Here is an 18,606-nt window from a genome sequence, read left to right as displayed (position 1 = left end):
CAGCGATAATCATAGCCTTGGCATAATGCATCCACCAACCTTTAACCCCTTCGACGCTCATGACGAGCTCAGCTCGTCATGAGGTACACCTCTCGTACGCTCATGACGAGCTGAGCTCGTCATAAACAATGGGAATCAACAAATCTCAGCACAGGAGGGGAATACCATCAGCATTGATGGTGTTAAAAGGAAAAGCAAAATTGGCTGTTTTAAGCCATACTTAGGAGGTTTACAGGGTATTCTTGAAAAGGTGGTGGTAGCTACACAAATCACAGCACCATGGTCTCCCTCCTGGGTATCTAGTTTTCAGGCCGAGGTTGGTGAGCTTCCTATAGTGTCGTCCAACTTGGGATAAAGTGTGGCAGGCAACCACCTACACAAAAGACTGTCTTATCTGAACATCTGCTCTCTAGACATGGATGTTTTCCCAGCTCTCCAGAGTCCTGTGCAATAGAGACCCATCCATGCAAGTTTGGTACGGTTGTTATCTGGTGAAAGGTGGCAACCCAGAATAGTAAGACATTTGTTATTAGCCGTTTGATTTCTCTATTTCTTTGGCTTTCAATTTTCAGTTAGAGTGAACTAAAAACACATTTTAGAATGACTCCTTCAGAGTCACCTGGCAGTATGCGCAAACCTAAGCTCAGAGGGGTAGGAATAACCATATCTAAAGTCAGATTCCTGGGTGCATTAAAAAAATGCATAGGTTTCTTTCATACACTTAATTACATTTTCCTATTTGACGTAATGCATAGTTATTACACAATGAAAAATCCTAGTATGACTTGGTTCGGTTTTTAGCTCTGGACAATATACAAACACTATTGTTCTCTGTGACCTGAAGACTAACGGACGTAATGGTATATTACACCTGGAGATTAGAATTTAGTGTAAACATTTATTTCAGATGAAATTCCAGTCATGTTGCTTTCTTGTTCTGCTTCCTTTAACAGTTTCTTAATTAAATAATTTGCTTTTTAGGTAATCCCTTGAAAGATTTACACAAACGTCCCCTTGCTGAATTGAGAAAGTGGTCTAGTTTTCAGGAATTTATAACTTTCTGGATTCAGCGATTAGTTCCACACCTCTTGTGCCGAAAATTACAAGTGTATACAAAATTAGTAAATATTGACCACTGCTTAGAAAATTGCAAAAACTGTCACAAACTCCACCTGCTTCTTTCTGATAGCTGGAACTAACGAAATCTCAGTTCACGTAACAATTTGATGTCATTTAGAGCAACAAACAACAGCATGCCATAGCCTTTTACCATTTTCCATACAGAAAAATATGCGGTCACATTTTTGCTATTTTCCTAGGATTTATCAAAAACCTAGAGATTGCTAAAATCTCCACCATGTGGGGATTTTGGCAGAATATCATGAGTGAATAAGGAAAAATATATGAAGGCTTAAAAGCAAACTGCTCCAAATGTAAAAACATTTTTTTTTAAATTTCTGCATTGGTATTGGGTGAGACCGACGTAGGAGGGTAAGAATAATGGCTAATTATCATCATATTTGTAAAGCTTATTATCACAGAAATACAGACATGCTCCTGATGAATGGTATGAACTACCACATCAGTAACTTGTCACCCATAGAAAGATGCTACAAAGGCACCTTGGATCCCTAAGTTGTATTACAGCCCTATAACTTGAAGTCACGCAGTATACATGGAGGCACTAGCGATTTTTACCTCTGATGTTTGAGTACATCTTATGTGAGGTCACCAGGTAAGTCATGTTTAAAGCGCCAATCAGTATATAGAGATGGTGAGTTAAGTTTACAATGCTTACCATAACAGATGAATAGTTTTTTTGGGAGGGTGGGGGGCACGATTGCTGTAGTAGAAATCAAAATTAATATGGGCTTTGCAATGGAGATTGACAACTGTTTGGGGACGGCCCATAACTTAAACCCCTTTTTCAAACCGACACAGATCTTTCTAGAAGGAATATGAATCCATAATTACAGTTTCTTCCTCTACTCGGGTATATTCTAACAATTAACTTAAAAAATGAATTACCTTAATTTTACAGATATGCCTAGCCAAAGTGTGCAGAAATGCCTGGCATTGTGGTCTTTTACAGTTCATGAAATGAAGCAATGCCTGCTAGGTGCACATTAATAATGCACCTGACTGCTGAACTGAATGCACTCATTGACAGCTAATGGGTTCGTTAAAACCGCTTAGCAGACTGAACTGGACAGAGCGTTGGCTCTCAGTGGTTTGAAAGAGCATAGATTAGAATTGAGAATTATTCCCCTGGGGCATTCTCCAGCATTATTCAGACAGTAAATTATCAGCTGCCTGAGTAACTTGAAAATAAAGTAAGATGAATGATGCATTTCATTCTTACAGCCTTTGCATTTTTAACAGAGCCTCGACATTTAAAGCTATTACAGCAAACATTCAACCTACTCTATTCAAGATTTTCACTCCGAACAGCTCGCCTAAGAACTCTTCAGAACGTTAAAGTAGGGACTGTGCTATCACAAGCTGCATGACCAGGGAGAGGGATCTGATTTGCGGTACAGTAGCCACCATTTCACTTACTTTACAGTCTCCTCTGAAATCTGTACTTGGTAGGAGAGGTCCCTTTAATGTTGGGTCCACTGGGACTTCAGATCGCACTGAAGAGCTCGGGTATGCCACCCTGGGGTGCTCGACCAGTAGGATGCCAGAGGCCATCAGTCCCAGCAGCCTCCGAGTCGATGTGACTAAAATCCAGGACTGAAGCTAAAATACCAGAATCAGTAGCCCTATTCTCCTTAAAATGTTCAATGTCAGAGTAAGCCTTGTATGCATACAGACAAGTCTCATTCAAGGACATGTACATCAGGGAGGACTAGACTTCGCCCAAAAACCCAGTCGTTTGTAGCCACGTACGCCTATGAATGGCAACACTGGTGCCTGTAGCTCGCCAAACGTAGTCGGTGGTATCCAAGCCACATCGAATTGTGAACTTGGCTGCAACCATCTTGAATATCCTGCAAAAGTACACCAGGGAAGATTTGTGCCACCAAGTCCCAGAGAGCATGACCATAATGACCCAACAAACAGGAGGTGCTGAACGATCACAGTGTCAAACTGGCTGATGAGAAGAGGCAATTTCCAAATGTCTTCACTTACTTTGAATTCCTGTCCCGGGGAGAGGTAGGAAAATGATCTGGGTTGGTTCAACTGGTGGAGGTCTGCTTCACAAGGCCATCTGGATAAGGGAGCTATGACAAAACATCTGGGCCACCCAGAGCAGGATGATGGCACCTGCCGATTTGCCTGTTAGCAGGCCTACTAGTGCATGGCTTTGCCCTAGCCTGTAGGAGATTATCTGTCAGGGCCTCACTGAAAGGCAAGAGAGGCTCTTAAGCAGTGAGGCCTGGTTGGAGGACCTCAGTCAATGTATTTGTATTTACCTCTACAGTGGGGAGCTGGAGGTCAGGGACTTCAGCAGTCCTATGCATAATCATAGCATAGGAGACGGATTATTCTGCAGCTGGGAGGGGAGTTAAGGGCTGTCTCTGGGAAGGCACCCAGCCCACTTGCCTCTTGCATGTTCTCATACCACTGTTGTCATAATCTGTTCCAAAAAGGGCATGAAAAGAATGCTATCTGCCTTGTGGTAAAGTGAGTGCAAAAATGGGCTCCTAAATCTGATTCGGGCGCAACGTCGGTCTAACTCGGACTAGTGTTGACTCTGCATCGGATCGGATAATCACTGGAACCTCTTTGGGTGGGTGAGGTCAGCATTGACATACCCTGACCTGGTTTTTGGTGCTTGGGTAGACGGCATCTGACAGAGAAGAGGGCAGAAGTGGTTTGGAGGGTCCAGCTGGCACCAAAGGCGAACCCGCTGGTGGTAGCCTTAGTGAAAGACCTTTGAGCTAGGTGTACTCAGTATAATGGAATGTCATACATGTCCTATAGAATGTGATATGGAATCGTTAGGACAGAAGCTGGGAAGAAAGCAGAGAGAATGGGATATTTCTCTGTGAATAAAGGACATATGTTTAATATCAACTCTTCATTGGTATCATGTGTGAGTTGTAATGTTACAGCCTCTTGGCTATGTGGGGATCAAAAGCGGCCAGAGGGAGTCTATAGATATCCAAAAAAACAGAGCATAACTCTTCGGTATGGCATAGAAACCGGAATGAAGAAGCAGAACTCTGCTTCGACTTCTTGTGTTTTTGAGGTTACCAGAGAGCTTGGGAGCGCGACACAGACCATCCTCAAGAGCGGCTCCATTGACACCGGGAGGAGAAACGGGATCAAGCATCGGTCCTGTAGTGGGATTTGGAGTGGTCCCGCAACTGCGCCTTCTTGTGCATGGCAGCAAAGTTTCTCCAAGCTTTCCCTTATGTCATGCAGGTTCATTGACGTGCAGTCTCCACAGGTTTTGGAGTCGTGACTCTAATGCAGACTCCACAGACAAAACTGATGGGGATCTGTCTCTGACATCTGCTTCTGACAGTCCTTAAAAGGTTTCAAACCGGATGTCAGAGGGGGTGACATCTCTTGCACATCGAATAAACTTTCAAAGAAAAAACATGAAGAAAGTGTCTCTGAAATATGAGAGAAGCTCTAACTCAGTGTCTGGCAGAGTAGATAGAAAGGAACTGATGTTAGCATGCAGGAGGGGCGCCAATATAGGTCCCGCCCATGATTTTCATAGTGAAATGGTGTCAGAACGGAGGCAAATGGCGTGTCCTTTCGGCACATAGAGGTACTATGGTAAAGTTCCCAGATCCAGGTTGACACCTGGAAAATATACAAAGGTTAGAAATATAGCAGAAAAAGGGATACAAACTTCAGGAGAATTTCGACTGGTGCTTTTCAGCCCAGATAGGAAGAACCTTCAACCTCTTCAGCTGTAGGTTAACCCAACTCTGACAATTATTTAATTTTTTTTAATTGTTTTTAGGAAAGACTATTCTATTTCATTAAACGTATCTTTAACATCCAATGAGACTAGCATAACTGGTCTCCTTTATATATAATATGCAAAACTTTACTAGCACTGTGCAGCCCTGCCTGTTAAAAAAATAATAATAATTAGTTTAGAGTTATTGAAAATCGGAGTACTATTTTCAGATCTCACCTACAGACAGCGTTTAGCTGTTTATTGTTAAAAGACCTGATTGGTAAAACTGCAATACTTGAGTTGGCCTTTCAATAAAATAATTGTTTGATTTTTATGTCAATCACATTTGCTTCTTTCTCATTCAGTAGCCCTTTCTTCCTCTTCTTGGTTTGTCCTTCCCTTGGAGCATATGTTCTTTACCATGCTTTTGTTAGGAACTCTTGAATCACTTCAGGGCTGACATGAGGAAACAACTTTTTACTTTCTGTTCCAGCAAACCAAGTTCATCTGTTTTCCAGCTCTCTGCCTAGTGTGCACCTTTCCCTATTAAATCCCCTCTAGCTAATCTGCTAACTCCTGCTGTTTAGCAGTGTTGATTCTTCCATCACCCCTATCACTTCTCTGTGGCTTCCCTATTCTTCTCAACGCCTCACTGCTCTGCCGCCCTTCCCTCGTCCCACTGTTTTGATTCTTTTTAGGTGTCAGGTAGACAGTGCACGCACGGTCTTGAAGAGACATGATTACAATTCAGTGGGTTTCAGCCCACCCATAGGCTTACCACTTGTTCGCTCCAACATCACCCTTGTAACCTTCGTTCCGGTTTGTCCAAGGCATGTTTGAGTCATGCCTCTTCCTGTATTTGGCCCTCCCCAGGGCATGGACTAAGTAATTGTGTCCATCCACTGCTCATGTTTTAGGAGCTACTTTTTTCTTTAATTTTGAGCACTCCACATGACAGCCTATGTTTTCACTCGCTCCGTCTCCTCCTACCAGCTCCCTCCCAACCGCCTCCAACCCAGAGGCTTCTTCCTCTACCCAGATCATGTTTCTTTATTCCTCCCTGCATGCTTAGAATGGAGCAACTACTCACTTGTAACTGCTGTAACATACTTCTTTATTCTACGGCAAACATAGACAGGTTTTCAGGTTTTAAGGTCTTTATTTCGATTTATAAAAAAAATCATAAAAGACAGATCATAACAGACATTGATTAATTATAAATACATATTCTTTAAATTCATAAAATTAGTATTATATGACATAAAAGACAATCCTGAATGAAAATTACTAAAATTAAAAAAAAGGAACGGTTAGAGCGGGAAGGCTTACAGATAAGTTCCGAACAATATTTAGTGGCAGAAGCAGAAATGAACAGTCCAATTATGTGATGTTAAGTGGGTCAAAAGAGGACATTTACATGGTCAATAAGCAGAGCAAAAAAATATTCAAACAGAAATAAATCACAATAATCACAGTAGTTAGGCTAGTGTTTTGACCTTATTATCCAGGCCCACCCCAGATATTTTGCCAGACTCACTGAAATAACCTCTGAGGTGTTAGTTTTTAATAAACAAATGGCCTCATCGGATTTTCTAATGGGCAGACGCTGGAACAATGGTTTTAACCATTTGGCTCTCGGTGCCGAATATCTAGGGCAGGCAAACAAGAAATGACCCACTGTTTCCTTATGGCCCGGGCACCATCTACAATGATCCGTGGTGCTGGTTGACCAACTTTTCGTAAATGTGTTCAGTGGCAATGCTCCCACCCGGAACTGGTGGTAGAGTTTCCTGTCCAAAGATTTGGAGACTGTGTCCCAATATTGTTCACGGGATGGGTCCAGCTTAAAAGACAAGAACCTACCCGTGAGGTTGGTGGAGCTTGAAGCGTTAACTCTGGACTGCCGGAGCGTAGCCCAGTACAGTTCTTTAAGTGCTAATTTAGATGGAAAGATACTAGTAGTGGGAGATGTCCAAAGCTGCTCTAGCCCCATATCCGTCAAAGTGGATTTTACCATTTTGAACCAATGGATTTTCCCCGAGCCCCTGATTGACCTGACTTCTGCTACCTCATTTGCGAATGAAGTGAGGTCGGGGGATGTCCATAAGCGCCTCCAAAAGGCGACCAATCTGAATCTGGCCATCTCGTTGATCGCGGGACAACCCATGTCCAAGCAGAGAGGGATGGAAGGGGACGACGGTGGCAAGCCCACCAAGTTTCTCAAGAATTTGCATTGTATTTTAAACAGTCCCGTAAGGTCCATGTAGCCCCATAGTTCTGCACCATATAGAATAGCTGGGTTAATTTTGGCATCATATATTTTAAGCGCCGGGATAACCCGCTTGGTGATGGATTTTTTTTGTTCAGTTAGTAGGCAGCCGGTAAGTCGGGCAAGCTTGAGATGTTGTGCACCGACTTGGGCTTTCCATCTCAGACGGCTATCCAAAGTGACCCCCAGATATACCATGTTCTCCACTTGGTCCAGTTTAACACCACCCATACTAACTGAGCTCCGGACAAAGCGGTTCTTTGTTAGAACCATAAACTTGGTTTTCCCAACATTCACCTTGAGGTTGCAGATGACACAGAACTCCTCAAAGCGGTCCAACGCCCGCTGTAGACCGCAACGTGTTCGAGAGAGGAGTAGGGTGTCATCGGCGAAGATGAGCATCGGGAATCGCTGGCCTGCAAGCATTGGGGCGTCGGAGTATCCTTAAAAAATGTGACCACTTGGTCAATAAACAACAAAAAAAGGGTTGGTGCCAGGACACACCCCTGGCGGACACCTCGAGTTACTGGGAAATGTTCCGTCACTTGGCCCTGGCCTCCCCATCTCACCCTCGCAAAGTTGTCCTCATGCAATTTGGTTATTAGGACAAGTAACTCCTCGGGCATTCCCAAACTCCTCAAGACTCCCCACAGTTTATCCCTCGGGACTAGATCGAACGCGGACTTCAGATCAATAAACGCTGCGTAGATGGTACCACCGCCAAGCTGAACCACCTTCCAGTAGATCAGACAAAATCTGAACACCTGGTCGATGGTGCTCGTTCCTGATCTGAAGCCCGCCTGCATGGGAGATAGTATGTCCTCTAGTTCGATCCAGCCTTGGACCCTACCCAGGACCATACGTGCAATGAGTTTTTGTATTGAGTCGATGAGACTAATCGGGCGGTAGTTACCTGGGTTAGATCTACTGCCCTTTTTGTAGATGGGTAAAATCTCCGCCCCCTTCCAGGATTTGGGTATGCTTGCACCAGCAGCAATAGAGTTGGCCACCTTGGTGATATAGGGCGTCCACAGAGCGGGATTAGCTTTGAACAGGTCGGCTGGTATAAGATCCATGCCCGGCGCTTTCCCTCGCGTAGTAAGGCTTAGTGCCAACTCAACCTCTTTTTCTGAAAAGATAATGTTCTCGATTTGCATGGGTGAATGAGGTGACATCACCAGAGAACTGGGAAATTTGGGATTCTCAGCACAGAACTGGGTCGAGTAAAATGTCACCCAATCAGAGGGGGGCACATGGTTTGCGGGGATGCATGCGTCCGGGTCCTTCCCCCACTTGACTATTTCCCAAAATTTGATTGGGTTATTAGATATGGAGGCCTCCAATAGGTCCGACCAGTGCTTATTCTCCCACTCCCGTTTAGCTTCCCACTGCGTTTTCCTATAGGTTAATCTAGCCGCTTTCACTGATCCCATAATCCGAGACTTAACTGCTTTAATGAGTTGGGTATGGGCTTCCCTACATTTGTTGTTATACCATTTCTTAGGGCGGGTAGGTATTTTAGTGGTTCCCTGGTGACATGGTTGTGAGAGCAGGGATTTAAGATCATCAAAGCAACGGTCATGGAGTTTTATGATGTTATTAGCCGTTTCGGGGTTGTCGCCCGACTGATCATATGCCAACATCTCATTGTATGTATTGGTAACCATAGTGTTGACATTATCCCTTAGTGTATCATCCTCCATAATTTTAGACCATTTTAACCTCTTCCTGTCATTGGTTAAAAAAGCATCCCCAGTCTGTGAGGTACCGAGTTTCTCGGATCTCACAAGACCTTGTATCCTTAGTTGCAGGGACAGGGGGTTGTGGTCACTTTCTGGGCGGGATAATACTGCCATATCCACCAGCAGGGGCCAGTCTCCGAGTTTTAACAGGATGTAATCAATGCGGCTTTTTCTTAACCCGTTGTCAAAAGTGAAATTCGCTTCCTGGTCTGATCTTGCACGGCCATTACAGGCCCGAAAACCCCTGTTTAGGCAAAGGGCCATCCAATTCACCGCTGCCTCAGTTGCAATTACCGGTTTAGAGGGCAACAGATCGGGGATACCCCATACTGCATCCTCCGCGGAGCCCCAACTGTCCCCTGAGTCAGGTAATGGCTCGAAGGTGCAGTTTAGGTCTCCTGCTAGAAGGGTGACAGGATCGCTATCTAAGCGTGCCAAAATGGGGTCCAATACTTCCATCAGGGGAGGGGAACAGCCTCCTGGCAACCCTCGGGCGTATATATTGATCAGGATCAATTCCCGATGGCCGGTCTTGCTCAACTTGATGATGAGGAGATCAGGGTCCAGTGCTTTGAGTTCTGTGGGATAATATCCCAAGGATTGCTTCACCGAGATCAATAAACCCCTGAGGCTCGCCCTTTAACACTTCTAATTGCTGGTTTAAAGAAGTTAATGTAGCCCTGCCTGAATGTTGGTTCGGTTGCCCAGGTTTCCTGGAGTAGGATAATATCGTATTTATCCATAAACTCCAGCCAGTCGTCAGAATGGATACGACCTTTAACCCCGGCCACATTCCAGGACACAAGGGTAAGTATTTCCACAAAGGGTACCAACAAATCTGTAACTGCAAGGGTGCCCTGTCCAATCTCACCGTCCCTCCCATTTTCAATACGCCCAGAGGTGTTCTGGTTTCCCCCAGTCCTCAAGGGAACTTCCACTTCACTCTGTGGCGATATGGAAGTTCCTGTTGGTGCTGAGGCCCCCATACACTCTTCCACTGTGGTAGCAAGCTGCGGGAGCACCTCGCTCGGCCTAGCTGCCAAAAGCCCAGAATTTTCTGAGGATTCGGCTACGCAAGACCAAGTTTGGAGTCAATCGTTGGCCTCAAGATCAGATAGAGGGCCAAAATGATTGAAGAGTGACAAAAAATGCGGAGGTTGGGGAGTCCTTATTATTGGGTAACTCCTGATGGATGGTTGACCATGTCTAGGGCCCTTTAGAGTAGAACTCTGCCTATGTGGATAGAAGTATGATAGGCCCAATGTCTGAACGTCCCCCTGTCTCGCAAACCTAGCTTTTCTGCAAATCGTATCCACCACCCAGGGGTCCTTAAACGAGATTAAAATGCAATCACCCTCCAGGTCTTTGGTACCATGGCCCACCCAATCAACTCTTCTTACATACAGAATTTCAGTTGGCGAAGATGGAGGTAACGGACGGTTTTTATTCAACCAATAGGTCACCTTATTGCGCAAATCGCCGTAAGTCTCCCTCTTGCCAGGTTGAAGGGGGGCTACACCAGTCAATACTATTGTGTATGATGCAGCCTCGATAGGGAGGTCAGCCCGCGGAGTGGTATACCTGGGATGTTTTTCTGCCAAGGGTTTTGTGGTGTTACGATGGTTAACTAAAGGCCCATGGGGGGGATGCCGGGAAGGATTTAGACTAGGTTTAGCCAAAGAGAGTGGTTTGGTTGGGAGGGGTCTAGCAGAGTTTAAGCTGTCCGGTTTGTCCGTGGGCTTCGTCTTATGCATATGTTGAGAAGAGACCTCGGATGCTTTACTTAAAGTAGTCTTAGGATCACCACCCCTCACTGGTCTATTGTTTGCTATCCCTGGGGGTTTAAGATTAAGAGTGGTGGAAATATTTGTTGTCTTTGGGGCTGGTTGTATGGATTTAACCCCCCCATGACTCGTGCCGGTTAGAGATAGTAACAAGGCTGAGTTCGTGTTTACTACTGTCTCCAGGGTATCTAATTTTAAGGTCATTAACCTCATCCGCTCCAAAACAGGTAGTAAGAGATTTTTAATCAGAGCCTCAATTTTTACCAACAGCGATTCATCACTGTTTTGACAAGTTGGGCATGGGTCCGAGGATCCTAAGGAGGTGAGGGAGGGGCATAAGACATTTGGAAAAGCACTGGGATGTTGTTTTTCACTAAGGTGGCCCGTTGCTGATGGTATGGGGTTACCAATGGTGTCTTTTAATTTTAATTTAGGCATTTTGCGTTCTCTCCCCCCCATATGGCTCAAGTCTTGCTTTCTCTTCCTTGTTACTATATCGGTGCCTATGGAGTCTATGTCGGTCACCCTATGTGGCACATTCTGGGGAGAGTCAGGAGATGAGTGGGAGGATTCTGAAGTGTATTCGGACACTAAGCTAGCCTGGGATGTGGATTCCCCGCTTGCCTCAAGGTCATCTAAGTGGTGATCAATATGGGCTGGTGTATGTGCAAGGGAATCAGCCCCCTCGCTATCCATATGGACTATGGCCTCAATGGTATCTGAGTGAATACAATTAAAAGCTGCATGTAGTTGTGCCACGGGGCTAGGGATCGTGGCCAGTCTGCCCAGTGAAGAGCGTTATCCACTGACTAAGTCAATGGAAAGACGTTTTTCTACCATAGCAATTTCTTTTTCCAGTATTCCCGTGGCACGTGTGATAAAAGCATCCAATGGCCCTGATACCACACCTTTAGGTGTTTGGACTTGGACTATGCGAGTTTTGCCTGATCTTAAAGGCATGATTTCTAAATGGCACCAGCAGTGGTTATGACAACTATGCACGTTATTCACACAGAGTGTTACAAAGACGTAGTGGCCCTCGCAGTCAATAAAATGTTTCTTGTGTCCAAGCACTCTGTGCAGCGAAATGGATAGGATGGGGTTAAATAGTCCGCCTACCTTCGATGTGTCGTCAACTGGTGTAGGGGTTATGGGCCGGGGCCGTCCTCTGCCGTCCTCGAACGGCCTCAAACGGCCCGGTCTTAGCCCGGTCTTTGCTCCGGGCTGCGTCCCGCGCTGCGGGAGAGGTAACCCCAGTTATAGGAAGGTTAGAGGGCGGTGGGCGGGCCGGCAGGGAGAGCGGACCGGAAGTTGTCGGCGGTCTATCAGGGACTCTTGGGAATTGGAGTCCCTGGCACGCTCGCAGCCCTGCAGCCCTCCGCCGAGGTTGATTCGGTCTCTCGAAGGTCTCCCAGTCTGCTCCTCCTCTCGGTAACCTGACGAAGCGGCACCCGCGGAGCGGGTGCGGCGAGGTGTGAGGAAAGTCCACGCAGTCCACGCAGTGTCCAGCCAAGGGTAAGCGCGACCCAGCTATGCGCTTCAGCAAATAAAAATAATGTCCCAATGAGGGCTAAGCAGCAAGGGGTTTAAAAAGCCCTCCGGTGGGCGGGGGGCGGGCCGGCAGGGAGAGCGGACCGGAAGTTGTCGACGGTCTATCAGGGACTCCTGGGAATTGGAGTCCCTGGCACGCTCGCAGCCCTGCAGCCCTCCGCCGAGGTTGATTCGGTCTCTCGAAGGTCTCCCAGTCTGCTCCTCCTCTCGGAAACCTGACGAAGCGGCACCCGCGGAGCGGGTGCGGCGAGGTGTGAGGAAAGTCCACGCAGTGTCCAGCCAAGGGTAAGCGCGACCCAGCTATGCGCTTCAGCAAATAAAAATAATGTCCCAATGAGGGCTAAGCAGCAAGGGGTTTAAAAAGCCCTCCGGTGGGCGGGCCGGCAGGGAGAGCGGACCGGAAGTTGTCGGCGGTCTATCAGGGACTCCTGGGAATTGGAGTCCCTGGCACGCTCGCAGCCCTGCAGCCCTCCGCCGAGGTTGATTCGGTCTCTCGAAGGTCTCCCAGTCTGCTCCTCCTCTCGGTAACCTGACGAAGCGACACCCGCGGAGCGGGTGCGGCGAGGTGTGAGGAAAGTCCACGCAGTGTCCAGCCAAGGGTAAGCGCGACCCAGCTATGCGCTTCAGCAAATAAAAATAATGTCCCAATGAGGGCTAAGCAGCAAGGGGTTTAAAAAGCCCTCCGGTGGGCGGGGGGCGGGCCGGCAGGGAGAGCGGACCGGAAGTTGTCGGCGGTCTATCAGGGACTCTTGGGAATTGGAGTCCCTGGCACGCTCGCAGCCCTGCAGCCCTCCACCGAGGTTGATTCGGTCTCTCGAAGGTCTCCCAGTCTGCTCCTCCTCTCGGTAACCTGACGAAGCGGCACCCGCGGAGCGGGTGCGGCGAGGTGTGAGGAAAGTCCACGCAGTGTCCAGCCAAGGGTAAGCGCGACCCAGCTATGCGCTTCAGCAAATAAAAATAATGTCCCAATGAGGGCTAAGCAGCAAGGGGTTTAAAAAGCCCTCCGGTGGGCGGGGGCGGGCCGGCAGGGAGAGCGGACCGGAAGTTGTCGACGGTCTATCAGGGACTCCTGGGAATTGGAGTCCCTGGCACGCTCGCAGCCCTGCAGCCCTCCGCCGAGGTTGATTCGGTCTCTCGAAGGTCTCCCAGTCTGCTCCTCCTCTCGGTAACCTGACGAAGCGGCACCCGCGGAGCGGGTGCGGCGAGGTGTGAGGAAAGTCCACGCAGTCCACGCAGTGTCCAGCCAAGGGTAAGCGCGACCCAGCTATGCGCTTCAGCAAATAAAAATAATGTCAACATACACACATTGACTCTAAATCGAATGTGTGCCTGATTTTCTGATTGATGGCATTAAATAATAAACATGATATAAGTAAATATAAGTAATGCTTTATATTTTAAGACTTTTACAGTTTACTGTTTTTCACTGCTTTGCACCACTGTGAGTACATACCCCGCACGCATGAAAGCCCACGGTAAGCACTTCTTGGAAAAACCCACTCGAAGTTCTATCCAAGTTCATTAGTATGCTCTGTTTCTCTCGGGCCTTTTTCTAATGGGGGTTGTGCTTCTTTTCTCGACAATGTCTAGAGCGCTGCATGCCGCTCAGTGTTCAGAAAACAGCTGCTTGCGGAGAGGTAGAGTAGTCAAGCTCGCAGTGCATTGTAAGATCCCACTGCAAATGCCCTCAGTTGCCCGGTTCTTAGTCTTGTCTCACTATTTTAATTTCTATACCCATCTTTGCAAGCAAAGCCAATAGGTTATGCCACTCCAAAACACATGGCTAAAAGACAATAACATTGCAAATACAATGCCTCTTGAATTGCCAAGATCTATTGGTTTTGCCAATGCTTTTTTCCTTTCTCAAAGGGCTCACATCTGCAATGTGCCTCAGGAATACTCCTTGCACTATTGTCTTTTTAACACTTTAGAGTGATTTAAATTATTTTGGAACAGTGAAATAAAAGTGAAAATAATATGGAAGCCACAGCATCATGATGAAACCTAGCATACATAATGACACTGGGACCAGTCATTTCAGCTGTTTTTGTTACGATGCTGTTCAACATCAATCAGTAAGCCCTTTTTTTCTGCATATTGCTGATGCTGTTCAGCATAGTCATCAAGCATCGACAAACCCAAAACGTCAGGTGACACCTTTCAAAAGCAAGACATTATGGTTTTTCCAATGCTTAATAATATGGGCAAAACCTTAGTGAAGACATATTCGTCAAAGTTTGTTATTGCACTACTAATTTAATTTCTGTCCACCCCCTCAGACTACGGAACAGAAGAACCGTACTTAGATAATGTGCTAGCATAATAGGACTGAAGAAAAGTCACTTATCACAAGGAAAGTAAATCTTTCACATCCACTGCACATTCATATTTTTAAAGGATTTTTCAAATGCTTCCCTACTGAACCAGACCTCAGAGGGAGCATGCATATTAACACTAAATTATATATTCTGTTGTCTTTCTAACATAATTTCATCATCTGACTATCAACTAAGAGAAACATAGTCGCAGGTATTTGTTTGGCCACGGGATAAAAAGAAATATCTTTCGAAACTCAATTAAAAAGAAGACGTTCGCCTAAAAGAGCGGAAACTAACTCTAAAATGCCTCCTATGCAAACAAATTTTCACATAAAGACAATAAGGGAACATGTAAAATAAGAAACAGTAAAAAAACGTGCAGAAAACACGTAATAATTTAGTGGCACATTATACAATCAAAAAACGGACAGTTAATTTGAATGCAACGTATGCTTTACCCTTTCAAGCGTAATTTCTTCATATTCGTATTCTGCATCTGTTCCATTAACCTGCAATCAAAAAAAGTAACATTAATATAGCGAAAAGCAGAAATAGAACATATGACCAGTACACAATGCAAAACTGACGAGTCTCGTTTAAAAGGCCAATGCAGATTAAGCTTATCCATGTTTCTATTCAATATTATGGATGAAATCGGTTCCCCTTCGATTTTACCATCAAAATCGTATGCTTGCTTTTTGACTGGAATAGAATGGGTAGAATTCTAACTTCCAAAAGGCATGTACAACAACATTTGTTTCCACCACACCGCTAGTACCAACCATTGTTCAAAAACGCTTCCAACCTCCAGCATCCCTTTAAGTGTAGGTTACCAGTAACCATAGACCCTGCTCTGTGCACGTCAATAAACTAAATCGGAGTCCTGCCAAGTATCAAGCATTAGGTGTTAGACTAACACATTTCAGTGTGGTGCTCCGCATCACCAAACTGAAATGCATAGTCACGTATTATAGGCATAGCGCCTCAGAGGTCAAGCCATTAGCGCTGCCTGCTGCACTGAAGTGGCTGGCAGGGTGCTATGGCGTGCACGTGCTGCTCCCAGAGGTGCTGAGCTAGTAGCAGCTGCTGCTGGCAGGCTGCTACAATGTTTCTTTCACCTTGGAGATTGATTGCCCAGCAGTGCAGCTTTCAGACCTGACATAACGTCGAGGTAGTTCCCAATGGCTACTACTTAGACATCAGCCCAGTCAGGTTATGTGCAACAATCGGGCGCTGCTGGGACTGACGTCACATCATGCTTAGTATTCACTGCTGCCAGAGTTTGTTGTGGGAGGCTGCTACTCGTTTTGCAGCAATTTCAAATCTTGGCACAGCATGGCTGCTTGCAACGGCCGCTGCGTTGCTCAGCTGCAGTCAATTTTAAATCATGATTGACCCAGACTGCACAAATTCAAATTCATAAATTGCCGAGTGCCAGGGAGACGAAGGGAGGTCGCAGGGACTGCCTGGACTCACTGAGGAGGCGGCAGCAATTAAATCCTCCTATTTCAGAACACACATTCCTGCACCAATCCCATTTCCCACTACGTTCACCTGCCCAACCTCCACTTGCTATGCATCAAATATCTTCTCATCCTTTGTCTTGCAGTGTCCTTTCCATGCAAATGGTGTACCTATGGCCATAAATCCTATCTTCGTAGACCACTATCTGCCCGACCTAATGCCTTCTGTAAAATGAAAGTCCCCTTCCTGTACCTCTATCTTAACTCACTCATGTTAATTCCAGCAATGGGCCCATACATCAGGCCAATAGCACTACTGACTATTATGTCCCCCTTGCACCATCACAAAACGGATGCAAAGGTTACTCTACACTGCAACTAATTACTACAACATACACAATTGCAAAAAAGAGAATTAAGCAAGGCACTCTTATGGACACGTATTTAAGCACAGCTAGTTAGAGATCACAACTGCAAAAAAACAAAGTTAATTCTAGCAATAGTTTGCCACTTAAGACACATATTAGACCAACAATAATAATAATAATAGAGCTTCTAAAGAGCGATAGTAGTTCGATAGAAGTGTCCCGGCACCAAACGGTCAAAGACTCCCAAGGAAGATTACAGTAAGCCTAAAAGAGAACAGCCTGGCAGAACAAAAGAGATACGTTTTTGCCTCCTCACTATCACTCTAAGACTCAAATAAAAATGACGCATCATGGCATTCCTCTCCCTTCAGTCACAGTATACCACTCTTAAGAACACATTTCACAAAACAACGTAATAGGAGTCACTACTATTCATTAGAAACCTTCACCAAAGAGAAGTCACTCATCTTCAACCATAGGGTTAATCAAGTTTACCCCATAAATCAATGAGATGGGTCCTCAACTAGCCACATCACATGCACCCAGACTCCAAAACAAACACCATTGCATTCCTAAAAATATACTAATGAACAGCTACTTGGCCCAAAACCACACCCCAGGAGCATGTGACCTAATAGCTAAAAACATCTGTTTAGTACAGTGGCGTATGTAAACTTGAGGGGGCCCCCTGCAAAATGCAAGGAGCACCCCCCCCCCCATGCTCCCGACCCAGTCAAGAACACTCAGGCCTGACTGTGCACTGTGCCGGAGGGGGCCCCCCGGCACTGCGGGAGCTGCTGGCCATCTTCAACCATAGGGTTCATCAAGTTTACCCCCATAAATCAATGAGATGGGTCCTCCACTAGCCACATCACATGCACCCGGACTCCAAAACAAACACCATTGCATTCCTAAAAATATACTAATGAACAGCTACTTGGCCCAAAACCACACCCCAGGAGCATGTGACCTAATAGCTAAAAACATCTGTTTAGTACAGTGGCGTATGTAAACTTGAGGCCGCCCCCCCTCCCCCACCACCAACGCTCCCGACTCAGTCAAGAACACTCAGGCCTGACTGTGGGGCCCCCCCGGCACTGCGGGAGCTGCTGGCCTATTGCTGCGCCACTGGCTTTGTAGGTCTTAAACATCGTTTGGGAATAACCCTGTGACCATCTTCAACAACAGACTACCCTGGAATACAAAACTCTTTGTATGGCTGAGACAAGAAGAAAGGAGAGCACAACTGTTTAGTATATGTGACAGAATTAGACAGCACAAAAACTCCTGAAATGCAGTAATCATCATTAAATAGTTGTCCATTGTTCTATCAACCCAAATAGCTCCTTTATTAATGCAGTAGACTACAAGCTGCCTGGTGGCAAACAAATAATGCCAACAGATTAAATCTGCCTCTGAAGTGGAAAACAAGGGTTAGTACTAGATTTCTCACATCAAGCAGCAATAATATTTTTGAAGAACTTTTTTCCCTATCTTCTAAGAAAAGTGATTCACCTGATCTCAGCCATCCTAAAGGTACTATAAGTAGGAACTAGATTATAAGGAAAACATCTTCAGCTAGGCCCGATCTCATGGATTAATCGCTTCGTACATCTAAGGAACAGTAATCATCTGTCAGAATAAGTTTATAAATGCATATGCTGAGACCCTGGCTGCGTTAGTAATGATGCTACTGGAAGCCCCAACGAACAAGCTGTGCTGTCTGCAGACAGTAAGAACACATCAACAAAAACACTTCCAAGCAGGCCCTCATGGATGACTTTCGCAAGGAGTTTAAAAAAAAAAAGCACTACACTCCTGCCCAGACCCATGCTCTCATCCGACTTTAGACTGCTTCCAAAATTGATTTGTGCGCGCACACACACACGTACACACAAGCTCCAATTACTACTGCTCACGTTCTTCTTTCAGTTCTGTCAGCACAGTGTCCTGCAACAAGACTAATCACCATGCCAGTTTGCTCCAAGACGATTGTCACACTATGAATGTGGGGCTGTGTTACTGTATTTGCTGGCTGCTCAGCTCCAGGTCCACTGGATGATGTACTGAGCTTGCCTACAGGACAGTGAGCAACTTACTAGCAAATGGAGAACTTCTGGTATCTCATAAGCTACTCATTTCAGACCCCGAGGTAGGATGAACCAGTTGGAAGAGTATTTGGTTAAAGATTGCAACAAGTGCATGTACGGTCTCAGGAAACCTAAAGTCCATCTCTGACCAGCA

General features: G+C 45.9%; 1 protein-coding gene across 14 annotated transcripts in view; it reads right to left on the bottom strand.

Annotated features, from left to right (window-relative positions):
* The window catches only part of DLG1 (discs large MAGUK scaffold protein 1), a 1,315,748-nt gene that overhangs the window by 513,768 nt on the left and 783,374 nt on the right, over window positions 1-18,606 (bottom strand). For all 14 annotated transcript variants that reach the window (XM_078666465.1, XM_078666467.1, XM_078666469.1 and 11 more), the window contains one exon: window positions 14,990-15,040. In XM_078666465.1, coding sequence (XP_078522591.1) covers window positions 14,990-15,040 — 51 coding nt within the window. The remainder of the gene's footprint in view (window positions 1-14,989; window positions 15,041-18,606) is intronic.

Source organism: Lissotriton helveticus, chromosome 11 (genome assembly GCF_964261635.1).
Source record: "Lissotriton helveticus chromosome 11, aLisHel1.1, whole genome shotgun sequence".
NCBI classification, from domain to species: domain Eukaryota; kingdom Metazoa; phylum Chordata; class Amphibia; order Caudata; family Salamandridae; genus Lissotriton; species Lissotriton helveticus.
This window is presented reverse-complemented; position numbering and strand designations above follow the sequence as displayed.